Source organism: Podarcis melisellensis, assembly GCF_964234715.1.
Source record: "Podarcis melisellensis genome assembly, chromosome: 8".
Lineage (NCBI taxonomy): Eukaryota > Metazoa > Chordata > Lepidosauria > Squamata > Lacertidae > Podarcis > Podarcis melisellensis.
Genome location: NC_138540.1, coordinates 38,510,100 through 38,533,375, shown reverse-complemented (window position 1 = coordinate 38,533,375; position 23,276 = coordinate 38,510,100). Strand labels below are relative to the sequence as shown.

The window sequence follows — 23,276 nt, the reverse complement described above, 5'->3', positions numbered from 1 at the left end:
CTGTGGTTGTTGTGGGGCACAAGATGGGGAGGAAGAGAATCGTGCACACCACCTTAAGCTCCTCAGGGGAATGGTGAGGTATCATTACAACTAATACATTAAAGACAGAATCAAAACCATAATTAAAGCCTCATATGGAGAGACCAGGCTTCTGGCCCCCTTAGTTCTCACAGTGGCCCCCCAGATCCCTGTGGGGAAACTTACATTATATCAGATATAATAAAGAATTTATTATTCTGGATACAGTGAAGAAGCTATTTTACTCTTGAGCTTCCAAATGCTGTTGTGTCACCTATAGGACATTTCTAGAAACAGCAAAACAACACTAAGCTAGCTTATTTAATGACAAATGCTGATAATTATTCTTCATATAGTGCTGTTCTCCTATGCCACAGTTCCCCAACCCGACATCCACCAGATGATTTGGACTACAATTCCCAACATCCTAATTATTATTATTTTTAATGCTTTATTAGTTTTAAAAACATAACAAAACAAATACCAAACCAGACAATATATAGCAATCAACAAAAGCCAACATCCCTAATTATTATGTTGGCCAGGGATGATGGGAGTTGTAGTCCAAAATGTACGGTCACCACCAGGTTGCAGAAGGAAAGCTGTCCTAAGCGTTATTCCATGGCATAGGAGATAGATCAATCAATAGCTACATGGATCACTTTAGATTTTATTTTTAATGCTTTTGAGGTTTTTTTAATATGTTTTTTCTTTGTGTTTAATCACTTTTGTGTTTACCGCTCTGGGCTACTTTGGGAGGAAAGGTAGGTTAAAAATATATAAATAAGGAAAAAGTTTCAGAGGCAGTATATCTCAGTATTAGATGCTACAGACATCAACCAGACAGGACCATTCCCTTAATGTCCTGATTGCAGGCTTCCCAATGGTGGCGGTTGGGCTACTGTCAGAAGCAAGATGCTTTCGCATTCTCTTCACTATAGCAATCTAGGAATTCCCTAGATGGGGTGGCCAAGGATCCAGCTTTCTTAAAAAATAAAAATAAAAATGATGGTGGTGCCATGCCTCCATTCACTTCCGTTCATTTGGTGAGCAACTTCCATGTGTGCCTTAGGAAAGCCGCGCAAACCACACCTGAAAAACAGAAGGAGGAAAGAAAAGAAAGCTACGTTTATAGGCCAAATGAGTGGACACAAGCAGGCATTTTACAAAATGGTGGAAAGGGCCAAAGGTAGGGATGGGTGAATCTGTCAATCTCACTTCCTTTCCGATTCTCCTGTTTCTAATCTTAAATTCAGTTTGCCACATTCCACAACTTTTTACTTATTTTTATTTTTAAAGCCCTCTTGAAAACTCTCACATTTTAACACAAATTTCTCCTGATTTGCACCTTTGCATCAGGAGACCTGAAATAAAGAGGCAAAACAAAGGTGTGGGGTATAACCAAAGCCACTTTATTCCCCTGCAACATTAAGAGTTTATGAACTGAATCGGGGGGTGGGGAGGTGGGAGAGATATCTGCAGAAAATATTCAAGACCTTCTATCAGGCTCCCAAGCCTGCCATGAACCAGCTAGCCTGCCCTCTTTTCCCCCTGCCACACCTGTTAGCACAGTGGCTAATCATACGTTTGGAGAGGATTTTTTTGTTTTGCTCACAAAACATACCAGGCTGATAATCAAAGGCATCCTAGAGCCAAGGGCAGGGAAGCTATGGTCCTCCAGATGCTGTTGAACTCCAACTCCCATCAGGCCCAGCACACATGGCCACTGGTCAGGGATGAAGGGAGCTGTGGTTCGGCAACATCTGGAGGGTCAAAGGTTCTCCGCTTCTGCTAGAGAGGGTTCGCGCTCATAGAAAAGCAAGATGATCAATACTGAATATGAAGATGGCACACAATTCGCATGTGGCACAGGGCAGTCATTCCCAAAACTGTGAAAACAATGAGAAATAAATTCATTGTGGGGTTACTGTGTTTATTATTTACTGCATCTATACCTGACCTTTCCTGAAAGGGTAGGGGTGTCCCGTCCCGTCCCCCGCAACTACCACGTTTATCCTCAGAACCATCCGAGGTAGGTCAGGATGATGAAAATGTGAGCACAACATTATGGAGTGGATCAAAAGAGACATGGGATAAAAATACGGGAGAACTAATAACTATCATTTTTTCCATCAGCACCCAGGTGTGATAGTGGTTGAAATGTCAAGAGCAGGGAGAACTGGGTTCAAATCCCCACTCAGCCATCACGCAATCTCGGGACAGTCCCTGCTTCTCCACTTAACCTACCTTACAAGTTTGTCAAAACAGAATCACACACACACCACCCTGAGGTTCTTGCAGGAAGAGCAAGACACATGAGATTAATATTCATGTATTTTTTTATTTTTTAAAAAATCATTTCATAATAATAATAATATCAGGGACAGCTGGGCCCTAGAGATTGGCAAGATAAGAGTACAGTGGTGCCCCGCAAGACGAATGCCTCGCAAGACGAAAAACCCGCAAGACGAAAGGGTTTTTCGGTTTTTGCGACGCTTCGCTAGACGATTTTCCCTATGGGCTTGCATCGCAAGACGAAAGCCCATAGGGAAATCTCGGGGACCTTTTTTTAAATGCTGGCGGTGGGGAGCAAAGCCTTCCCCCCCCTCCGGACTTCAGAAGAGGTCCAGGAAGGCCGGCGGGGGCGAAAGGCTTTGCTCCCCACCGCCAGCATTTTAAAAGCGGTCCGGGATAGCAGGGAAGCGCTTCCCGCTATCCCGGACGGCTTTTGAAGGCAGGCAGGGGGGGCAAAGACTTTTGCCCCCCCTGCCTGCCTAACCGGGGGCTTTTAAATCGCCCCGGGACTGTCCGGGGCGATTTAAAAGCCCCCGGACGGCTTTTGAAGCCTCCCCCCGCCGCCCGGCTTCGGGGCATCGTCCCGATGCCGGGCGGTGGGGCAGGAACGCCTCCCCCCGCTGCCCGGCATCGGGGCATCGTCCCGATGCCGGGCGGTGGGGCAGGAACGCCTCCCCCAGCCGCCCGGCTTCGGGGCATCGTCCCGATGCCGGGCGGTGGGGCAGGAACGCCTCCCCCAGCCGCCCGGCTTCGGGGCATCGTCCCGATGCCGGGCGGTGGGGCAGGAATGCCTCCCCCAGCCGCCCGGCTTCGGGGCATCGTCCCGATGCCGGGCGGTGGGGCAGGAACGCCTCCCCCAGCCGCCCGGCATCGGAACGATGTCCCGAAGCCGGGCGGCCGGGCGAGAAAGCCTCCCCCGCCGCCCGGCTTCAGAACGATGTCCCGAAGCCCGGCGGCGGGGCGGGAAAGCCTTTGTCCCCCCTGCCTGCCTTCCCAGGGGCTTTTAAATCGCCCCGGACAGCGGAGAAGTCCTCCGCTGTCCCGGGCGATTTTAAAATGCCGCCCGCCAGAAGAGGTCGGGGGAAGGCGTTTTCCATAGGAACGCATTAATTGATTTTCAATGCATTCCTATGGAAAACCGTGCATCGCAAGACGAAAAACTCGCAAGACGAAGAGACTTGCGGAACGAATTAATTTCGTCTTGCGAGGCACCACTGTATTTTTCAATGAACCAGAGCACCTCTTATCATGACCGATCTTACCTTGCATGGAGAAGACAAGGTAACCAACAAGAACTTTAGATTTGATAGATTGTATTTCTATGCCACTCTGTATCCAAGGGAATCCCAAAGCAGTTTACAAACAGCAACAGCATCAGAATATGATAGTTGCAGCACAAATGGCTGCTCTCAGAGTTTGGAGCTCCCTTCTTAGAGAAGGTAGACTGACACCCACCTTGTTCTCCTGCTACCAGCAGGTGAAGAACTTTTTATTCTGACAGGCCTTGGGAGCTAACTGCTTTAAAGGAAATAGCTTTAATAATGCTGTCTGTTTTTCTTGTTTTTTTCATCTGTATTTTAGTAGATTTGTGTAGGGGGGGGTTGTTTTTAATTCTATTTGAGATTAATGATTTCCCCCCCCTGTGTTTTTAGCTTTTACCTATGTTGTCTTGATTTCCATGAGCTGCCTCGAGTCCCAGTCAGGTGAAAAGGTGGGATATAAATGAATATAATTAATAAATAACACCATTAGCACATCATCATTAGAACAATTATAAAAGAATTACAGCCCATAAAATAATGCTAACAGAACAGCAGCTGAAAAGGAAACTCCCTATTGTTGCATTTACCCCCTTCACACTCACACACACGCCAACATAAACACTTTCTGTAATCCTTCACTCTTCTCAGTTCAATTTTTTTCAAATTCTCCTAGGCGGCGCTATGGGTGTGCAAAATTCATGCAGAGTTGCAAAGGTAAAGGAGACACCAATGGGCATTTCCCATGAAGCGCCAGCTTCTCGGAATCTAACCTGTACAACAGAGCTTCTGGGTTGCAGCCAACTAAGTTTTTGCAGAGTAGGCCAATCAGAATTTACAGACCTACATCACCCATTTCAGTGGGTCTACTCGGAGGGTAACAAGCACTGGAGACAGCCCTTAGCAAACAAGGGCGTCAATTGGAAGGAAGGGAGGCAGTCTTGGGCAAGGACTTTCTGCCTGTCGGAACAAACTGGTGGAACCGTTCCAACCTCCAGGACAAAGCTTAAGCACTTATCAAAGGCCAACGAAAACACTCCCAAGCGTAGAGAAAGCTGCAGAGGACGAAAAAAGTGTTCTGAGCTGTTACACCTGCTTCTCAGGGTAACATGCCTGATACACCAATCACTCAGCAACCGGCATATTGATTTAATTCAAAGCAGGACAGCCAGTTTTTGCTTTTCACCCAGCTGAAAAAAAATACTGTACTGCTTTCCAAGCAAGGGGAAACCCTCTCTCTTCTCTTGTCCAACCTGCTTCTGAGTAAATGTCTTAACATTATTCTCTTTCTTTCTTTTGTAATGAAAGAAAGAAAGAACAAATAATTATGAGACTCCAAAATAAGATGTATATAATTCACATAAGGACTGCCAAAAAGAAGTGGGGGAAATTCAGACAGAAGTGGGAATAGGAGACAGAAAAATATTAAGAGGCAAATACTTGAGGTACGGTAAAGAGCCAGTATGGTACCCTCCAGATGTTGTTGGACTACAAGTCCCATCAAAACCCAAAGAGACAAAAACAATCCATTTTGTCAGGACACCCTGTACTGTAATTCAGTTTGTTTTGGGATATTACTGATTTTGTTAGGGGATTAAAAAACCACATACAGAGAAAAGGATTATATCCTTCCCTCTAGTTCCAACATTTGGGCAATGAGTGCTGTCACTCACATAGCAAAATAGCACTACTCATGTACAAGAGAGAGGCAGGCTTCAGAGAAGTTTGCAAAAGTTTTTGTTTTTTTTAAAATGTGGGGGGGGGGGGGACAGCCTAATGAGGGCTGAGCATGCTCAGTGCCCATGGCATGCTGACTGTGTTTGTGGAAAAATGGAAACATAGAAAGCTGCCTATACTGAGTAGGACCTTCATTCCATCCAGCTCACTATTGTCTGCCCTGACTGGTAGCAGCTCTCCAAGTTTCAGGAAGCGCCAGGAATTGAACCTGGGATGTTCTGCATGCAAAGCAGACTCTCTTCCACTGAGCTATAGCCCTTCCACCTCTTTCAAACATAGAAAATGGGAAATTAAACAGTGTGGTTAGACTCCACACTGCAGCCTTTTGTCGCAGCTCCCACTTGTTTTGAAACAGCCACTAGGTAAGCTTCCAAAAAGGGTGGTATAACTCAAACGCTATTTCAAGGGAAGTGTCCTATTCACAAGAAATTGGCGTAAAGCAAACTGGTTTAAGTTCAGCTGGTGTACTATTACACCAGCTCCAACCTTTATTCAGCAGCAGGGACGCTGCCTTTAAAATGGTGGCCTATGCCTGGTTGCCAGGTCACATGAACAAGTTAAGGATCTCGCTTAAGCCCTACCTACCACCCACCCTGGGTCTCACTGGTACCATACCTCCAGAACACCCCTTTTACTCTGGCCTCGGCTCAGCTAGCTTTGGCTCAGCCAGCTGAGCCATGATGAGCAAGTTATGTTGGTGTATCTTTAGCTGAGCCAGGGCTGGGGACTTAATGCCATCTGAGCCTGGAATCAGGTGTCTGAGTCAGAGATCCACTACATCCTGACCCGTTCATTCCTTTGCCAGGCTTAGGCCAGCTCAGCCAGCAGCGGTTCCACTACTGAACGGAGTTTGGATCTGGTGCAAAATGATGACTCAGCCAGGCAGATGCAGTCTGAGAGTTACCGAACTGGGCACCTCTGAGCACATGTTGACGACAAGAAGCTGAGACTGGTACCTTGCTAATTACTACAATACTCAAACTAAAACACAGGCATCTCTGAATCTTGCAATGCAGTTCTCCAGTCAAGTAATGTGTACAAAAATGCATATATTGAGGTAAAATATGCATTAAATGTATATATGTATGAGTCAAAACAACATGCAAAAGTGCATTATGTTAGGAGAAACTGTTTTACAAAAATATGGATATTAGGGGGGTGAAATCACAAACATAAATGTGTATATTGAAATAAATTTGCACCAAAAAGGCTGGTAAATTTTCATGAGGACATTTTAAATTAATAAATTGATGTAGGAATGTGGATAACTAAATTTATGATTGGACAAATGAGAAACTGACAGAAACTGAAGCTAACCGAGATTTGCCCATACCTACCCTCAGTATCAGTTCAATGGAATATGTAGCTACTTTGTCGTTTTGTCATCCTGACCGCCATTTTGTTTCCAGGCTCATTTCAACATGGTGCTGATAAGCTGCTGTCCCCCAGATATCTTCAGCTCTGATTCACATCTTCCCTGACCTGCTGACTGTGGTTGATGGGAGCTGGAGTCCAAGAACGTCTGGACCACATGAGATTGGGGAAGGCTATCCTAAATAATTTGGAATTCCCAGAAGAGCCTGCTTGTCCTTACAGATCAGCTGAAGCAGCTCTTTTGAGGATCCCACCTTCCTCAGAAATACAGCTGATGGAACAAGAGTTACACCAGTTACACCCAAGGAAATCTGTCTGGAACTCTCTCAAATGGCTTTGTTCTTTGCTACTGATTAAAGACTTGTATATTCCAGGAGGCGTTTGTTAGTTTTGTCTGGCTGGCTGATTTCCTTAATATTGCAATAGGCACTGTCTGTCTCAAAACTATTTTCCAATTGGCTGTTTTTGACTGTTCTTTAATTTTCTTATAATGAGATTGCTTTTATACCTTATGGTTCACCACCTGAGGCATCTCTGGGTTAAAAAGTAGAGCATGCATTTACACTCAAACACTAAGGTCTTTGGACCATGTTCTTCCACAAGTACCGGTAGCACTTTCATCACAGGCAACATCAACAAGGGAGGCAACTTTTTGGATAGTTATGGCCCAGCTGCAGAACATCCTGCCCAGGAATTCTAGAACACCCCATTGCCAACTTCATAGTCCTTTATCCAACGCTAGGCAAAGACCACAGCCTCTTAAAATTAATTTTAAATACTTCAGACTCTCTGATTATTAACTGTTACTTTATCTGCATTGCTTTATGTTGTTTATGCTCACCTGACCTGGTTTCAATTTCTTTTTTTAATCTACCTTGAAATCACTGAGAGGAAGCAGTACTTATACACCAAAATGAATAAATAAAATAAAAAGCTTTTCTGTACAAAAATATTAGGGTTAGCAGCACTTAGAGATGGGGGAGAAATATGATTCAATTCGCACTTCAAGAGCAAACTACCTAGGTTTGCAGTTTTGAAACAAATAGTGAACAGAAACATTGGCAATCCTGTTTAATCCACCCTTCTAATTTTGCAGTGCAGAAGGGCAAAGTGTCCATGAAATGAATATAATTGTGAAAATAACATACAAAAAAAAAAAACCCCACAATGTTAGGGGAAATTGCTTTGCAAAAATGTGCATTTTAGGGAACACTGCATATTAAAAGGCATGTAACGGGAGACATTCTCAGTAGGATGCTAACAAATTTTCACAAGGACTCTTGAAATAAAGTTTTGCAACAGATGTGGAACTGTGGAGAGTGGAAGTAAATTGAGGAACTAAGAAAAAACAAAACTGACAGGTTCACCCATCCCTATTATTGCATGTAGGGAACCTTTGGCCCTCCAGATGTTGATGAACTGCAACTCCCATCATCCATGACCATTGACCAAACTTCCTGGAGCTGATGGGTTTTGTAGTTCAGGAACATCTAGAAGGCCGAAAGGTTTGCCACACCTGCCATATACATTCAGGAGTAAGTCCCATTTAATTCAATGGCAGCTACTTCCAAGAGACGAGTACAGGACTGCAAGGTTAATATCATGGAAGAAGAGCCCTAGCATAGACTTCCCCCAACATCTAATATTCTATGTGTAAGGAATATTTTCAGCCTGGGGAGCATTCCAATCAAACGAGCCTCCACGTGCAGCCGCACTGTCTAGACACACGCTTGGCACCCCGGGGGGGGAGCCTGGGTTTTTGCAGGGCAAACAGACCACCACTTCCCATAATGCAACTTCAGCACTTGTAGGTCTCCATACCTATCTGTGATATTCTATTTAAAAGGCTGAAATGTATATATGTGTATATGTATATAATGACACACACATATATACAGTACAGTACATACTTGTGTGTGTGTGTGTGTGTGTGTGTGAACCTTCAAAAAATAAAGGAAGGGAAAACCCCTCTTTTTCACATCTGCAAAATTAAAACAGCACGCCAAAAATGGCTAACACAAATAGATGGCAGAAGGAGATAACTGGAGGGGTTGGTCCTGGTCCAGAAGATGTGGGTTCAACTTCATAACAGCCATTAACTCCCTGGGTGGCCTTTGGAAGGAGAAGAAAAAGAAAGAAAATTACTCCCTCTTCACCTCGGTTTCCCCATGGGTAAAATGGGAAGCTTAAGTTCAAGAGGGGTTAGCCATGTTAGTCTGTCACAGCAAAACTTGCAAAGAGTCTTATGGCACCTAAAAGGCTCAGAAATGCAAACGCTTCGGCTGTAATAAGTCTGTCGGCCTTTAAGGTGCCACCAGACTCTTTGTTGTTTTTTTGATGGGGATATTAAATCTGTAATTAGAGAGAGTTATACTAAGTCACTGCACAGACATTTGCACACGCCAATATTTTTATTAATAATGTGAAGCATACAGCTCTAGAAGTGTGTGCCTGTGCAGACTATGAACTCTTCCAGGATGGAAAACAAAAATATTTCAAATCTCTAGGTTTCCGAGTCAACCATATGCAGAGGAGAGGGGAAATATCACAACCTTAAGAGATTATCCAGTCTAACTGAAAGTGTGGGGGTCACCAGAGGGCTCATGAGAACCTTCTTATTCTGCCCCCACCCCCAGTTGGGAGTGATGGAGGTATTCAGAAAGAGCCAGAATGGTGTTGCGGTCAGTGTATTGAACTAGGACCTGGAAAAGACCAGGGATCAAGTCTCAACTCACCCATGAAGCTCCCTTAGTGACCTGAGGCCAGTCACACTCTCTCCCTCACCCTAATGTTCCTCACAGAGTTGTTGTGATAATATGGAGAGGGGGCGAGTCAAGAGCCATGCACATGTGTGGACGATGGGGGACGGGGGTATGTGTGCTCAGGCTGAAGTGTGCTGAGGGGGGGCTGGAAATCTCATCCCAGTTCTGCTCTCCTCACAGTGGAGCTGGGTCATCCTCTCCCATTTTTAGGCACTTGACACTGCTTGCAAAGATGCAGCTAGTACTGCAGTGGAAGTATCTGGCAGGCATGAGGTGCCCCCAGTGCAAAGAGATGCATGAATTCCAAAGAAAGCCGTTCCAAACTGATCCATGCAAAGGGAAGCCAAACTTATCAAGCAAGATGTTACGGTTCCTTCTGCGTTGGCGAAACTATTTGCTAAAGCGACACACAGCAGAATGCAGGGAAGTGGGGAGAAATCTCCAGATCGAGCTCATATTTTCCTTTAATCAAAAGGAGTCCAACAGACCCCCTAAAAAGCAGATTAGATTTCAGCTGCTTCGTGTGTGTGTGTGTGTGTGTGTGTGTGTGTCTGTTTCCAAACACAGTCATCTCCTAGTAAAGCCTCCCTCAGCCTGGTCATGCAGGATCTATCAATGTGCAGATAAAGCAGAAAATAGAGACATCCTTATGAAATGAATCTGCAATTGACACAAAGCAGAGGTGACAACCACGGCAGAGGAAGCCATGGCTAAATGTTTCAATACCTTGAAAAATTATCTACAGTCCTCTTAAAACTGCAGTGGCTAAGCAAGAGGAATGCTACGGCAAGGACAGCTCATGAAAGGCATTTACATCTGCAATGGAGCAGCACGCTCCTTGTCGGCATCTCATTCACCAAACAGAGTCCAAAGCTTGCACATTAATAATAATAAATAATAATAATAGCTTTATCGTTTTCAGCAGAATGTCAATCACCAAGAAAAGGTTATTATTACACAGCAGCCACCTTACCTTCTGCCTCTGAGTCACTGACTGGAGTGGAAAGCTTCTTTAAACAGCTCTGCTGCAATTGAGCAAGAAACAAATTGGGTTACTCATTTGACTACACACAGACATATGCACAGACCATACGAACATTAAATACACTCAAAACTTTGCAAGATGATCTCTTACTTGCTGAGTGCAATTGTTGGGAGATTATGACAGACAGTCTTGAGAGAGGCATAGGGAAGAGAGAGATTTGGAGGACTAAAAATTAACTTGGGGACAAACAGCTGTGCCACAGACACGCTGAAAACTGATCAAAGTGCACACCTGTGTGGATTCAGCATGTAAGAATGCCAAGGAATTCATTTTACGGAAAGCCAGTATGTTTCCAAAAGGCAAAACACCATGCACTTAAAAAAAAAAAGTAGAATCTGATTCTTGATTCTTTAGGACAAATGAAATGTAAAAAGAAAAATCTCCTTAGAAAATATTCAAACTCACACAGAGAAATAATGCCTCCTTAGTAAGATGCCTGGGAGGTTCTAGCCGGTCTACTTATTTTGACCAGAATTTAAATAGCCATTTTCATTAAGTCCTGAGCTATATGAAAGACAGCATTGAACTAAAAAAAACACCTCAACAAGCCACACGTGATCATACATATTTAGCCAAGGAAATCAAACTGCTACTCTGGGAATTAGAAAAGCCTTGGGTTTATTTTAACGTTTTGCAGTTTTCAGATACCAAGTATTTACATTTATATCGCTAACAATAGGAATGCAACAGTTCTGCGTCACTGTTATTTTAACACAACATCTGTGCACTGATAGTTGCATATTAATTTGCAACGCTAAACTTTTCACTAAGGAGAATACAGCAATATTACTTGCAACTGCCATTCACAATTTGTGTGCTGGCATTACTCTGAACCAAGAAAAGCTGGGGACCATGTTCTGGGTTTGTAGCAATTCAATTCACTTTAATATGACTAATATTGAGGAAGCAGACTGCAGATGTGCGCCCAGATCCTAAAGTGGAAGAAAGTCCCATTGATTTCACAGCATTTACTCTCAAGTACATAGTGTGTAGGATTGCAGGTGAAGACTGCAATCCAATACACACATACTTGAGAAGAAATCCCCTCTTCAATTCATGGGACTTTTTTGCAGGTAAGCCTCAAGTTGCAAAACCTCACAGAGACTACATTTGATGAGGACCAACCAAAACCTTGAAGAAGTAAAATTGTAGCCATCTGGAGAATATGAGAAGAAGGAATGAGGTCCTTCAAGAAAAGACATGTAAACAGAACCTTACACAACTCAGCCTGCAGACAACCTTATCTGTCTTGCTTTCATTGATCATTTTAGTATCATGGTTCAATAAACTGCTTTTCAATTTTGTTTGTTTGGTTTGGATTTGGTTTTGTTCCCCCACCCCACTCCATCTCACTCCACTGTGACTGTGGAAATGGAGAAAGATAAGTTACTGCCTGGGGAACTGATAAGTGGGAGCTGTCCCACCTTTTCAGGTACTTTGGGGGAGCATCTCCATAAGGACACACACACACACACACCAGGATATATGCAAAATTAACCCCTGAAGAAGAAGTGTTAAGAAACACACAGGCACATGAGTTCTCAACTCACAACTACTCCAAGTGAGACTCTTTGCTCACCAGCCTACAAAACACACCCCCTTACTGTACTTGAGAACACACTTCTATTCCATTTTAATCAATCACTAAGAACTTTCAGAAACCACCAACCACAAAAGGAAAACCCACCACGAAATATGCTCATGTGCCTGGGATGGTAATTAATCCGTATTAAGATACCTCTGTTATGTGCAATAGGGTTGCTCTGCTTCTTCCCCACCCACCTCGATGCACAAATTTGCTGAGCTCTTATTCTGCTGGGGAGGGGAAGGAGAGAGCAGGGAAGCCGGGGCAGAGAGGAGAGAGAGAGAGAGAGAGAGAGAGAGAGAGAGAGAGAGAGAGAGAGAGAGAGAGAGAGACTGACTGAACGGGTATCCCAAATACCTGATCCGGGAATCTTAGAAGAGAAAATATGACGACCTCGCTTCGAACACTGGGTTAATAATGATCTGTTTTATTTAAAACGTTGAGCACCACGGTTGCATTCTTTCAGTGCCGCCGCCCCCATGCAAAAAATAATTTTAAAAATGAATGAATGGCTTTGCAATCGTTACATCAAAAGCAAGCTAAGCCCATCCTGCAGCGTGCTGCAAAACCAGGAGGAATTTAGCAAGGAACAAGAGCTAAGGCAGGTAGAGCCATCCTACCCCAAACCTTAATCAGCGGAGAGAAGGGGGGGGTGCATCCCGAGCCACAGCATTGCAAAGGGGGGATGCACAGCTCTGCTCCTCCCCCTAGAGGATGTCTGTCTGCCTGCCTGCCTTCCAGTCCACCCGCCCAGCCCCTGCTCACCTTTCCACTCCGGATCCCTCCTTTGCAAGCGCCAGGAAAGAACCTGAGCAGGGCGCGAGGCTGCAGCTGTCCACTGGGGCCATAGCGCCTTCGCCCACGTTTGACTGGCGTCTCTGTAGCAACGCCGAGTGGCAGGCTCTTTCCGCCAATCGGGACGACGCGTCCGGCAGAACGCCAAAGGCCAACACCAATAAGCGGGGGGAGAGAGAGAGATAGGCGGGGCTTGCTGGAAGAAAGGCGCTTGGGTAATGTAGTCCCAAACGTTACCTGTGCTCTTAGCGGAAAATGAACGCTGCTTTGGCGGGGATTTTTTTCCCCAGCCGGCTTGCTGTTTCTCTTGATTTGCCCGCCGCCAGCTCCTCTCCTCTTCACCATTTCCTTCTTCATTTCCTGATGTTTCAGTCTCGCTACTTCTTACTACACCCCCATGATCCCTGAGTAAAGGGGTGGGGGATGTCACTGCACAATAACCCAGTTTAAAAATCGGTTTCGCCTCTGCTGCGGCGCTTATCAAGACCCAGATTCCCAAGGCGGAGGAAAAGCACCGCAGACCACAGGAGTTTGCAGTGCACTAAGGCTATACAGTTCAGGGACGGAGTAATTTGCCCACCCAGGTATTGCTAGACTACAACTCCCGTCTTCCCTGATCATTGGCCATACTGGAGGGGGGCTGATGGGTGTTGGAGTCCAGCTACATCTGGGGGGTCAGAGGTGCCCCGTTGAGCTCAATGGGGTTTGCATTTGTGGAGACTACGTGTCTGGGATTTACACTGTGCATAAAACCGAACTGACGGTTGCACTCAGTTCTCATTGGGGTAGAGAGAGAGAGATGAGGGCAGTAGAAATCTTCCTTCTTTCGGCCAATTGCTTAACGCAATTCTTGTGGGTAGAGTCTCCCAGCCAGGTTCCTCCCAACCCCAATTTATCTGCTAATATCTCAAGCAGTGGGAATGATCGAAACTTTGCAGGTGGTCTGGCTGAAAAATAAATAGAACTCCGAATTTGACAGTTATGCATTCTCTGAGAAGAAAACTGAAAACATACAAAACCCACGAAAAGCTGCCTTATACCAGGAATATTGGTCCATCCAACCTAGAATTGTCCACACTGACTGGCAGCAATTCTTGAGAATTCCAAGCAAAGATTTTCTCCCAGCCTTGCTTAGAGAGGTCGGGAACCGAACCTGGGACCTTTTGCATATAAAGCATACCACCCCTGCCCCAATGAAATGCTTTATAGTGTGTGTGGGGGGGTACTTTTTACAAACACACACATACAAAACGCCACCAGCATAGTGCAGTTTTTAAAGCTACACAAGAACCCTGTGCGATCCTGTGGCTGAAGCACAGAATCTAGCCCCCATCTTCCATTTCCTGGAAGGGCTTCAGGGAATCTCCAAAGAGGTGAGTCACGTGAGGAATAAAGTAAAAAAACAAAGCATAACCTATACACCTGTTTACTCAGGAGTATGTCCCACCGTGTCCAATAGGATTTGCTCCCATGGGACGCGTGAGCAAGCTTAGCAGCCGGAAATTTACTTCCGTAGAGTTGAATTGCCGCCCTATATGAGCTTACACAGTTTCCATTGAATTTAACGTAGCTTACTCCCGAGTAGACTAGCTGTTCTACATCGTAGCTATAAATACAGTAAAATGAACGAGTCCCAACCTTCTCTGGAGGATTTTTGTGTGTCCCCTAGAAATCCTCTTTCCAATTATAAGAAAATAAAAGAAAGTAAATTTTACCACGAATTTATATTGAAGACCGTCTAATTACGGCGTAATCATACAACATATAAACACACACCAAAAGACGCGGCGCTCTTTTATTATATGATTGCTCTTATTGTTATTTAAAGCAGGCGTTTCCTCCAGTCAAGAATTCACCCTTCAAACGCATAAAAAGAATTAGCAGCAGCGATCAGAGAGAGAAATCGATAAATATGCAGGGGGAGAAACCCCAGGAGACTTGCTTGCTCTGAATCCGGATTTGCATGACAGGATCTTCCCCCGCTTCCCGCCTCCTTCCTCGTCCCCCTCCCTTTGTCCCGAAGAGTTAACAACTACAAGTCAAGGCACTGAGAGAAAGAAGTCCACCACCTCTTTCTCCGAGAGATTTCAACAGAATGGATGGGGGGGGGGGGAATTCTCCCGCCCCCTGAAGTTTTGGCATTGCCTTGTCTTCCACGGCAAAACAACATGTGCAGATAACTCGGTGCCGGAGAAGTCAATGGTTGGAAGACATTCGGTTCAACTGGGTTGCGGGTTGCCCCCTCATGGGCATAATTTGACCATTACATGCAGGCAGTGGAGGGGCGGGGGTGGAAATGAGGCGAGGAGAGGGGGAGTAGATGGGGTGCAAGAAAAGCGCAGCGTGGTAATCCTGGAGAGACCCCATTGAATTTAACAGGACTTACTCCGAAGTAAGACAAGCTTAGGGCCTTGCTTGCAACGTGTGCGCGGAGCCGGAGATCATTCCTGGGGAGCAGCACCTCAAACCTACGCACGTTTGCCTGAAAGCAAGCCTCATTTTGCTCCATGGGTCTTCGGTCCCAAGAGCATGGGCTTGCAGCCTGGGAGTTACCCCCCCTTTCTTCTCCGTAATTACACAGTTAAAATGAAATAAAAAATCACTGGTCTGTGGACTGCAGAGCAACTCTTTCCCGGGCGAGTTTAAATAATCAGCAAGCTTATTAATTTACACTTCTTTCTTTTCTAAAAACCCTTCCGAAAAGACACATAACAGTACTTGATAAGAAGATGGTTCTGGAAGATTTCAATGGAACTTGCTCGCGAGTGAATCTGGGGGTCAGAAATTTAGAACATTCCTAGATCCTTCAGTTTCAGAAGGAAAGAGCCGGTTAGTTGACAGATGGGTACCCACTGTTCAAAGCCAGTCTGGAGAAATTGGCTTTTCTCAGCTAAGCCGCCTCCCCGACCCGCTCCAATCTATCCCCTCTTTGGGTTTTGCCATTTTTTTATTTAAACCCAATGTGTCCCGCATCTCCAGTGTGTAAAAGAAGCAAGCAAGCTACAAGAGGCGCCGAATTCAGCCTTTTGCTTCTCCGCTGCTTTTACCAAAGTTCTCCCCGCTTCGGAGTTTTCAAGACCAAAAGCGGAGGACGATCATCGCTCCTCTGGCGGCGGCGGCTGCTGCCGTGGCTTTGAAACTGACACGCTGCTTGTGTATTTCATCTAAGTAAGTGGCTGAAAGAGCGGCCGCAATCTGGCAAGAAAGACCTCCGCGGAAAGGAGGACACACGCAATGGGCACCAGACCAGAGCTATAGGAAAGAAACCCCATTCCAGACCCATCCCCCCTGTGCACCCTTAAAAAAAATTAATCAGCAAGCCGGGCAGGAATTTCGCCAAGAGGGGGCTGAAATTATGTGCTGTATGGATAGATGCAGGCATGCAAAACGTGTTTGTATTGTGGCTGGCTGTGTGTGTGTGTGTGTGTGTGTGTCATTGTCTGTGGATCCCGAGAGGAAACCTCGAAAGCTCATCAGCCGGCGTCGAGATGGATACAGAGTGCATTTGGAAGACAGAAAACACCCACAAGGTGATGCGGAGGCACCTCACAGAAGCGAAGCCCCATCTCCGCCTCCCCCCCCCCGCCAAAAAAGAGGTGGAGAGAGGGTATCTTCCTACAAGCGAAGGTATCTTCCTGCTGGGCTATATATCTACTGGAATCAAAGGCGATTACATCCTACGATCGCTGTGGATTTCCCCCTGGCCCATATGGTTTTAATCTGCTTTCTCTTCTATCCTTTTATGAGTTTTAAATGGGGCGTGTAGTAAAGATACCTGGCTTATTCTTTTAGATGTTCTGCACAAACCTCTTTCAGCAGGCAGGTCTCTCCCATCATACCCCACCCCACTTTTCTCCTTATCAACCCCCCCCCCCGCGCATTTTTCTCCATCCCAAGGAGGCTGATGGCGGGAGGTAAGAAATTGCCCCTATTATCACAACAGTTTTAAAACGCCCACCTTGGATTCTTTGTGCGTATTAAATAACCATACACATTTACAAACGTCTCCCCAGCATCTGAGGGGGCGTTTGCCCTGTGCCCTTTGGTTCCGCATGTAACAACAGGTATGCTACAATTGCACCAAATAACAGCCCGCTAAGATGACCGGCGAGGGAATGGAGCGACGAGACGTCGATCCCCTGGTTTGGGCACCTTTGAGTTGTTCCATTGGCCTTCATCGACCTTTATGCACGAGCTTGCGGCTGTGCGTTCGTTGCCTATACTTCTCTTATTAATGTCGAGCGGAATGAATCCGTGATACTTATCCACAGTAAACCAGTTGGGACACACAGGGAGAGTGCGGTATTCCTCACAGCAACCCGGCAAGGTAGGTTGGGAGAAAAGACTAGGACACGTCCTTCCGCCACCCCACTCCCCCGAAAAGAAATATTTAGTTGAGTTTTCATCCCGCCTCCCGTCCCCAGTTCAGTCCAAAAGCCTGCTCCCAAACTCGCCTTCGGGCTGCCAAAACGCAAAACTAATTGGCAAAATATGGCTCGCTCGTGTATGTCGCCGCGATCCCCAAAGCGCGTGAGCTGGCCTGCCAGTCCGCGCGCCTCCAGGCGTTTGGCGCCGCCCTGAGCCAAGCAGGCCGAACGGTGCGATCCGCGCGGCACCCACGCAGACTTCCCAACCCCCAGCCATCCCCAAAGCGTTTCAAGCCCCAGCGCGCTGCTTTAAGCAGGCTGCGGAGGACTCGTTAAGCCCCCTCGCTAAGTGTCAAGCGGCTGGCCCAATCCGTTTAACCCGCAGTTGCTGCTGTCGAAAGGGTAGGGGGTAGTGCTGAGTGAGCGGTGGGAGGAGAGGAAATCCACAGCTGGATTCCTCGTGAGTAAAGGGCCATGTGGCTCACCAACACCCAGTAGTAATATGTGCTACAACAACAACAATAATAAGAGCGACAAGAGAAGCACGATCGCGAAGCAACTGCGTGGAACAGAAGTTATCTTCTTGCATCTCTTCTCTGCAGATAGTTTAAGAAACAAAAACAAAACCCTCACATTAACTGCTCTTTTTTCAAATGTTTACTCGGGAAGCATCGATTCATGATTTTATTTCCCCCGTGTGTGTGTGTTTTAATGGCTACTAAATCTTGTTATGAAATCTATTTCATCAACTGAGTGCCTTTTGCATTCCAGCGCAGGGAGCCAGAGAGAGAGAGAGAGAGAGAGAGCGCAAAAGCTCCTCGCTATAAATCAAAAGAGAAATTGCGCTGATGGTGTATTTAGCAAATGAAGAAAGTTGGAGGTGATCTTCGCTAAACAGCTTGGCTGTTGATTGCCAACCAGAGGCCGGCGCAGTTGAGCTTGAGAGAGAGGGGGGGGAGAGGGAGAGGGGCTGGGAAAAAGAGAGGTTTTCTGGCTGGTTGGCTTTGGTTGTGGCAAGCCCAGCAGGAGCCAACCTCCTCCTCCTCTCTCTCTCTCGTTTCCCTCCCTCTCTTCTTTTCTCTCTCCCCCCCACACTTTCCCCCCCCCCTTTTTGCTTTGCCAACACCCGCGGAAGGTGGAGCTTCGGCCGCGCTGCGTCGCAGGCGTCAGAATCCTCGATTTCCAACTTCGCGTCTTGGCCGGACCTTTTGGCGGAGCGCGCAAAGGAAAGTGGGGTGGGAGAGAGAGAGAGAGAGAGAGAGAGAGAGAGAGAGAGAGAGAGAGAGAGAGAGAGAGAGAGAGAGAGAGAGAGAGAGAGAGAGAGAGAGAGAGAGCGCCCTTCTCCGTCCAAAGGAGGGAGGCAGAGATAAGGCGAAGGAGTAGGAGAAGAGGGGGAGGAGGAAGAGGAGGGGAGAAAAGAAGAAGGGAGCCATTCGCCGGAGTGCGTCCAAGCTCAGCTCGGCTGCACTGGAGAGGCGGCGAAGGAGGGCGCGCGCGTCGAGCCCGCTAGCCCCGGCTTGTAGAAGCACCCTCGGAGGCAGACCTCGACGACGCTCGCCGTAGAGAGAAACGCACAGGGCGCCCGGGAGAGAGGGAGGCAGGGAGGGAGGACGGACGCAGTTCCTGGCGACGGCGGTGGTGGCTGTGCGCTCGCTGCCTGGCGGGTATATGCCTGCCTCTGGCCATGTCGTATCCTCAGGGTTATTTGTACCAGCCGTCGGCTTCCTTGGCGCTCTACTCCTGCCCGGCGTACAGCACCAGCGTGATCTCCGGCCCCAGGACGGATGAGCTGGGCAGATCGTCGTCCGGCTCGGCTTTCTCTCCTTACGCCGGCTCCACCGCCTTCAGCGCGCCCTCGCCGGGTTACAACTCACACCTCCAGTACGGCGCTGATCCGGCGGCCGCGGCCGCAGCCGCTTTCTCCTCTTACGTGGTAAGGGAAGCGCTCGGGTCGCCCTCTTCCTCCTCCTCCACGCCGGCCGCTTGTGGGAAAAGGAGGAGACCGAGAGAGGGATGGAACCAGAGCTCAGGGACGAAGACTTGGCGGGGCGGGTGTTATTGGGGAGTTGAGGAAATAACCCAGGGGGCTGGAGCTTGGAGGGTTTGCAGGCTGTAACCATAGGAGAAAGCGGCAGGTAAAGTGGAGAAAGATGAAGTGCAGAGGGAGGGGTGCAGGAAAGAAAAGCTGCCCGTGGATTTTGGCACCTTCCATGGCCGCAGCTCCTCAGTGGATGGTTAGCCTACCGCATTTTCTTAAAAAGAAATCGATTGCAGGACGAAGGATTCTTGCGCGGAGATCAATGGGACATTTCTCTCGCAAGAAAGCCTGCAGCCGGCCAGCGTCTTTCTCCTCGCTGGTTTAACTCTGGACTATCAGCACCCCCTGCCCCCCCCCCAAATAAAGAGTTGAACGGGAGCTGCAGCGCGATCTGGTTTTACTCCGTAGTAAGCTCCACATTTGCTCCCAAGGAAGCCAGGCAGCGCCACGATCCTCGGCTGCTGTTTTACGCGCGAGTAAAAGCACGCCAGGTCGCCACGCAGCAGCAGAACACGGCGATCCTAAGCGTGTTTGCTCGGAAGTCAACCCCGCAAAGTGACTCCGGGTCAGTTTGTGATTAGGGACGCAGCTTTGATCTTGAAGGGGCTAAGAAGAGCGAGGCTTTCGGTTTGTGCCTTTTCATTTTAATTTAGAAAAGCGTGTGAGAGTTAGAGTCTCAGTGAAGGTGCGTGTCTATAGATACATATACACTCTCCAGTACGATTTTCAGATGTTTTAATTCAAGTCAAATCCGGCAGTTTAGATGCCCAAAAGAAAAGCTGGATAAGGGGGTGACCCTTCTGCCCTTTGCCATTTCCCTGCCGTCTTAATCGGGCTCCCCAAATATTGCAGAGCTATAATTTCATCTCAGGATGCCGACTGACAGTCTGATGATGATGATACAAAAAGGTACAAAAAGATTTTTTTTGAAGTTTCAGTATCTCTCTTTTTTTAAAAAAAAAATGTACCTACCCCTTCCACAATAATCTCAGGCAGTATGGAATACATCTGGAAACATCTGTCCAGAAGTTATGTGAAAGAAACGCTTTCAGTAGCTCAATAAATCTACAAAGAGAAAGCGAATAAAGTGGTTATTCCCTCCTGAAACTAAACAAAGCCAAAACTAAAGGGCTTCCTCTTCCATGCTTGAACTGCTTCTTCTCGTTACATTTCCAATCTAAATAACGCAGCTTCTTAAAAAAGAATGCGAGTTAGGCCTCTTGGAAACGCTGGGACTGCAATAGAGTTGAATCCGAATATTTCGGTTTAAGGCTTATTGTCGGGAAAATTGCCCCTCGGGAGTGGGGGGTGGGTCATGGAGGCATAGCTTGCTATCTGTCTAGACACTGTCATGCTTCCAAGTGAAGGGGGGGGAAGGGTGTGTGTGGGTTTGTGTAAAAGGTTGCGTTCAATTAGAAGGGGAGGAGGCTGAGGTGTAATTTGTTACTGTTTATAGCTTGGTAATTTGGCAGAGATTGAAGTGGGTGGGTGAGATACACTTTCTGGTCGCATTCAGACACCGGTGGGCAACTCGTGTTTAGCTTAGGAAAGACTTATTTTGACTCCCACCCCCAGGTATGGTGACACTCCAACTTTTAGGCCGAGTCTGTTATGGAGATGGGGGTACAACCACGTATTGTGGAGAGGACCCTTTCAAACGGGAGGGAGATGGTTTGATTTCTCAGAGATATGGATTTCCAGAATGATTTTTTAGGAGGTCTCCTTCTCACCTCAGGCGACGCTTTTGCCTCTCCTTCTCCTTCCTCCAGGGCTCGCCCTACGACCACACCCCCGGCATGGCCGGCTCTTTGGGGTACCACCCTTACGCGGCTCCCTTGGGATCCTACCCCTACGGCGACCCGGCCTACCGGAAAAACGCCACCCGGGACGCCACGGCCACCCTCAAGGCCTGGCTGAACGAGCACCGGAAAAACCCTTACCCCACCAAAGGCGAGAAGATCATGCTGGCCATCATCACCAAGATGACCCTCACGCAGGTCTCCACCTGGTTCGCCAACGCCCGGCGGCGCCTCAAAAAGGAGAATAAAATGACCTGGACTCCCCGGAACCGGAGCGAAGACGAGGAGGAAGAGGAGAACATCGACTTAGAGAAGAACGACGAGGAGGAGCCACAGAAGCTGGAGGAGAAGGGCGATCTGGAGGCGATCGAGATAGGTAAGCTGCCGGTGGAGATGAGAGGAGAGGGATTTGGGGAGGTGAACTGGGTTGTACGCTTTTTGGCAAGGGAGTCTGTCTGGGGCAGGGAGGAGCGGGGAATCGCTAGACTTAATGGGGTTGAAACGGCCATGGGGAAAAAATAGGAACTGTCTGGATTCGTCCCCAGAAAACCTTGGTTCCAGAGTAGTTTACAAGGCCCGCTTTGGGAAGGTGTTTTTTCTTCTTCCTGGGACTCGACGGGGTGGGTGGGAAGGCCGAGGATCGGACTCCAGAGAGGCCTCAAGGACTGTGTGTCGCCCTCCCTCTGCCCTTGTCCTCAGGTGCTGGAGACCCGAAAGGAGGCGCGGCAGGCAAAGAAGCCGACGGCGCGTTGAGCGACTCGGATTGTAAAGAGGCCCCCGACGAGGCGCTGTCTAAAGGAGGCCCCGGGGCCTCGCCGCCTTTGGCCCATTGTCTGCCGGCGGCAGCGGCTGCTGCTGCAGCGGGCCGCCTCCTTCTCCAAGCGCACCAGCAGCTGCACCCGGCCGGAGGAGAGGACCCGCAGCCGGCCCACCCGCTGCCCGCCCAGTACAGACCCCCTTCGACGGACCTGCACCCCCTCCTGCCTTCCAGCAACGGGACGTCGGTGATCCACTCGCCCCAGGCGGCTCCGCAGGCGGCAGCGGCGTCGGGAGCCGGGGCCCTTTCCAAGCCTAAACTGTGGTCTTTGGCGGAGATCGCCACCTCAGCGGACAAATCGAAGGAGGGCAGCGGCGAGGCGGCCCCGCAGGCTCCGAGTTTAGCTGGAGCCGGCTCGGCGCAATCCCCGACGGCGCGGTCGCCTTCCTCCACGCACTGCCCTTTCCCCAATGGCGCCTCGGTCCTCTCGCGGCCCCTCTATTACACCACCAGCCCCTTTTACCCGGGTTACACGAACTACAGCTCTTTCGGACACCTCTCCGGCAACGCGGCGACGGCGGGGAACCCCAGCCCCCATTTTAACGGATTAAACCAGACTATTTTGAACAGAGCGGAAGCCTTGGCTAAAGAAACTAAAATCCTCAGAAGTCAGTCCCAGTTTGATCTTAGTAAAGACTCGCCTTACGAACTGAAGAAAGGTATGTCGCATATTTAATCTTGAGTTTCTTCCCAGATTAAAAACCCTCTTCGTCATCCACGACCGGACTATCCCCTCTCCCTTGATTTTTCTTTTCTTTTCAATTTTTTATGTTGTCTATTTCTTTCTGCTTTTTTATTGTTGTTGGTTTTAATTTATTTACAACCAATTCAGACTTGATTTTGGCAGAGGTTTCTTTTTTAATTAAAAAAGGAGAGAACTAAGTGCGGAAGGAGGAAAGCAAGAAAACGAGGGGGGGGGGAGAAACCCAGACCATTCCAATTTCCAAAATCAGTGGTATAATTTATTTGAGAAAGCAGAAAGTAAGCAGCTCTTGGGAGGAGAAATAATAATAATGTCTTAAGGTAAAAAGTGCAGGAAGTGCGGGAAGAGGGGGGAAATACCCACATGGGGAGGGCGGGGGAAGGCAGAAACAATTTGTATGAAATGTTATTCTGTATATTTAATGTAGCTTTTTTTGTATTTAAATCGGTAACACTATCTTTGAAGTAAATTATGAAATCCACCGCCTGTACAGCCATCAATGTTGGTTTTTTTGGTAATATAAAATATAAATATATATATATAAATATATATATACATTTCTGTGTCTTTTCCCAAATTGTTTCATAGTTTTAAAATCTATCTATATATATATATACAAGTTTAAATTAAATTTTTATGCCTATTGAATTACGATTAGTAGTATTATATTATTACTCAATGC

General features: G+C 47.4%; 1 protein-coding gene and 3 long non-coding RNA genes across 11 annotated transcripts in view; 3 read left to right on the top strand and 1 right to left on the bottom strand.

Annotated features, from left to right (window-relative positions):
* Nucleotides 1-813: 813 nt before the first annotated feature.
* On the bottom strand, nt 814-12,933 carry LOC309377166. The gene is made up of 4 exons (XR_014171456.1): nt 12,841-12,933; nt 10,419-10,470; nt 8,701-8,795; nt 814-1,110 (listed from the first exon to the last, which is right to left on the bottom strand). It is a non-coding gene; the product is annotated as an uncharacterized lncRNA (long non-coding RNA).
* Nucleotides 1,073-7,054, top strand: LOC309377159. The gene is made up of 2 exons (XR_014171447.1): nt 1,073-1,207; nt 6,719-7,054. It is a non-coding gene; the product is annotated as an uncharacterized lncRNA (long non-coding RNA).
* The window catches only part of LOC309377155, a 180,295-nt gene continuing 166,982 nt past the window's right edge, over nt 9,964-23,276 (top strand). Inside the window, exon 1 of one of the 2 annotated variants that reach the window (XR_014171440.1) lies at nt 9,964-9,974. This is a non-coding gene — a long non-coding RNA (uncharacterized lncRNA). Of the gene's footprint in view, nt 9,981-23,276 lie in introns of both variants that reach the window. The other variant, XR_014171441.1, reaches the window with a different exon arrangement.
* Nucleotides 18,402-23,276, top strand: part of IRX5 (iroquois homeobox 5) — a 29,930-nt gene continuing 25,055 nt past the window's right edge. For 5 of the 7 annotated variants that reach the window (XR_014171028.1, XM_081921674.1, XM_081921675.1 and 2 more), the window contains exons 1-3: nt 18,526-19,170; nt 21,045-21,450; nt 21,774-22,550. Coding sequence is in view for 6 of the 7 variants with exons in the window: in XM_081921674.1 (XP_081777800.1) it covers nt 18,922-19,170; nt 21,045-21,450; nt 21,774-22,550 (1,432 nt within the window). In the remaining variant the exon portion in view is untranslated. Of the gene's footprint in view, nt 18,468-18,525; nt 19,171-19,202; nt 19,841-21,010; nt 21,451-21,773; nt 22,551-23,276 lie in introns of those variants that run through there. The other 2 variants (XM_081921672.1, XM_081921676.1) reach the window with 2 other exon arrangements.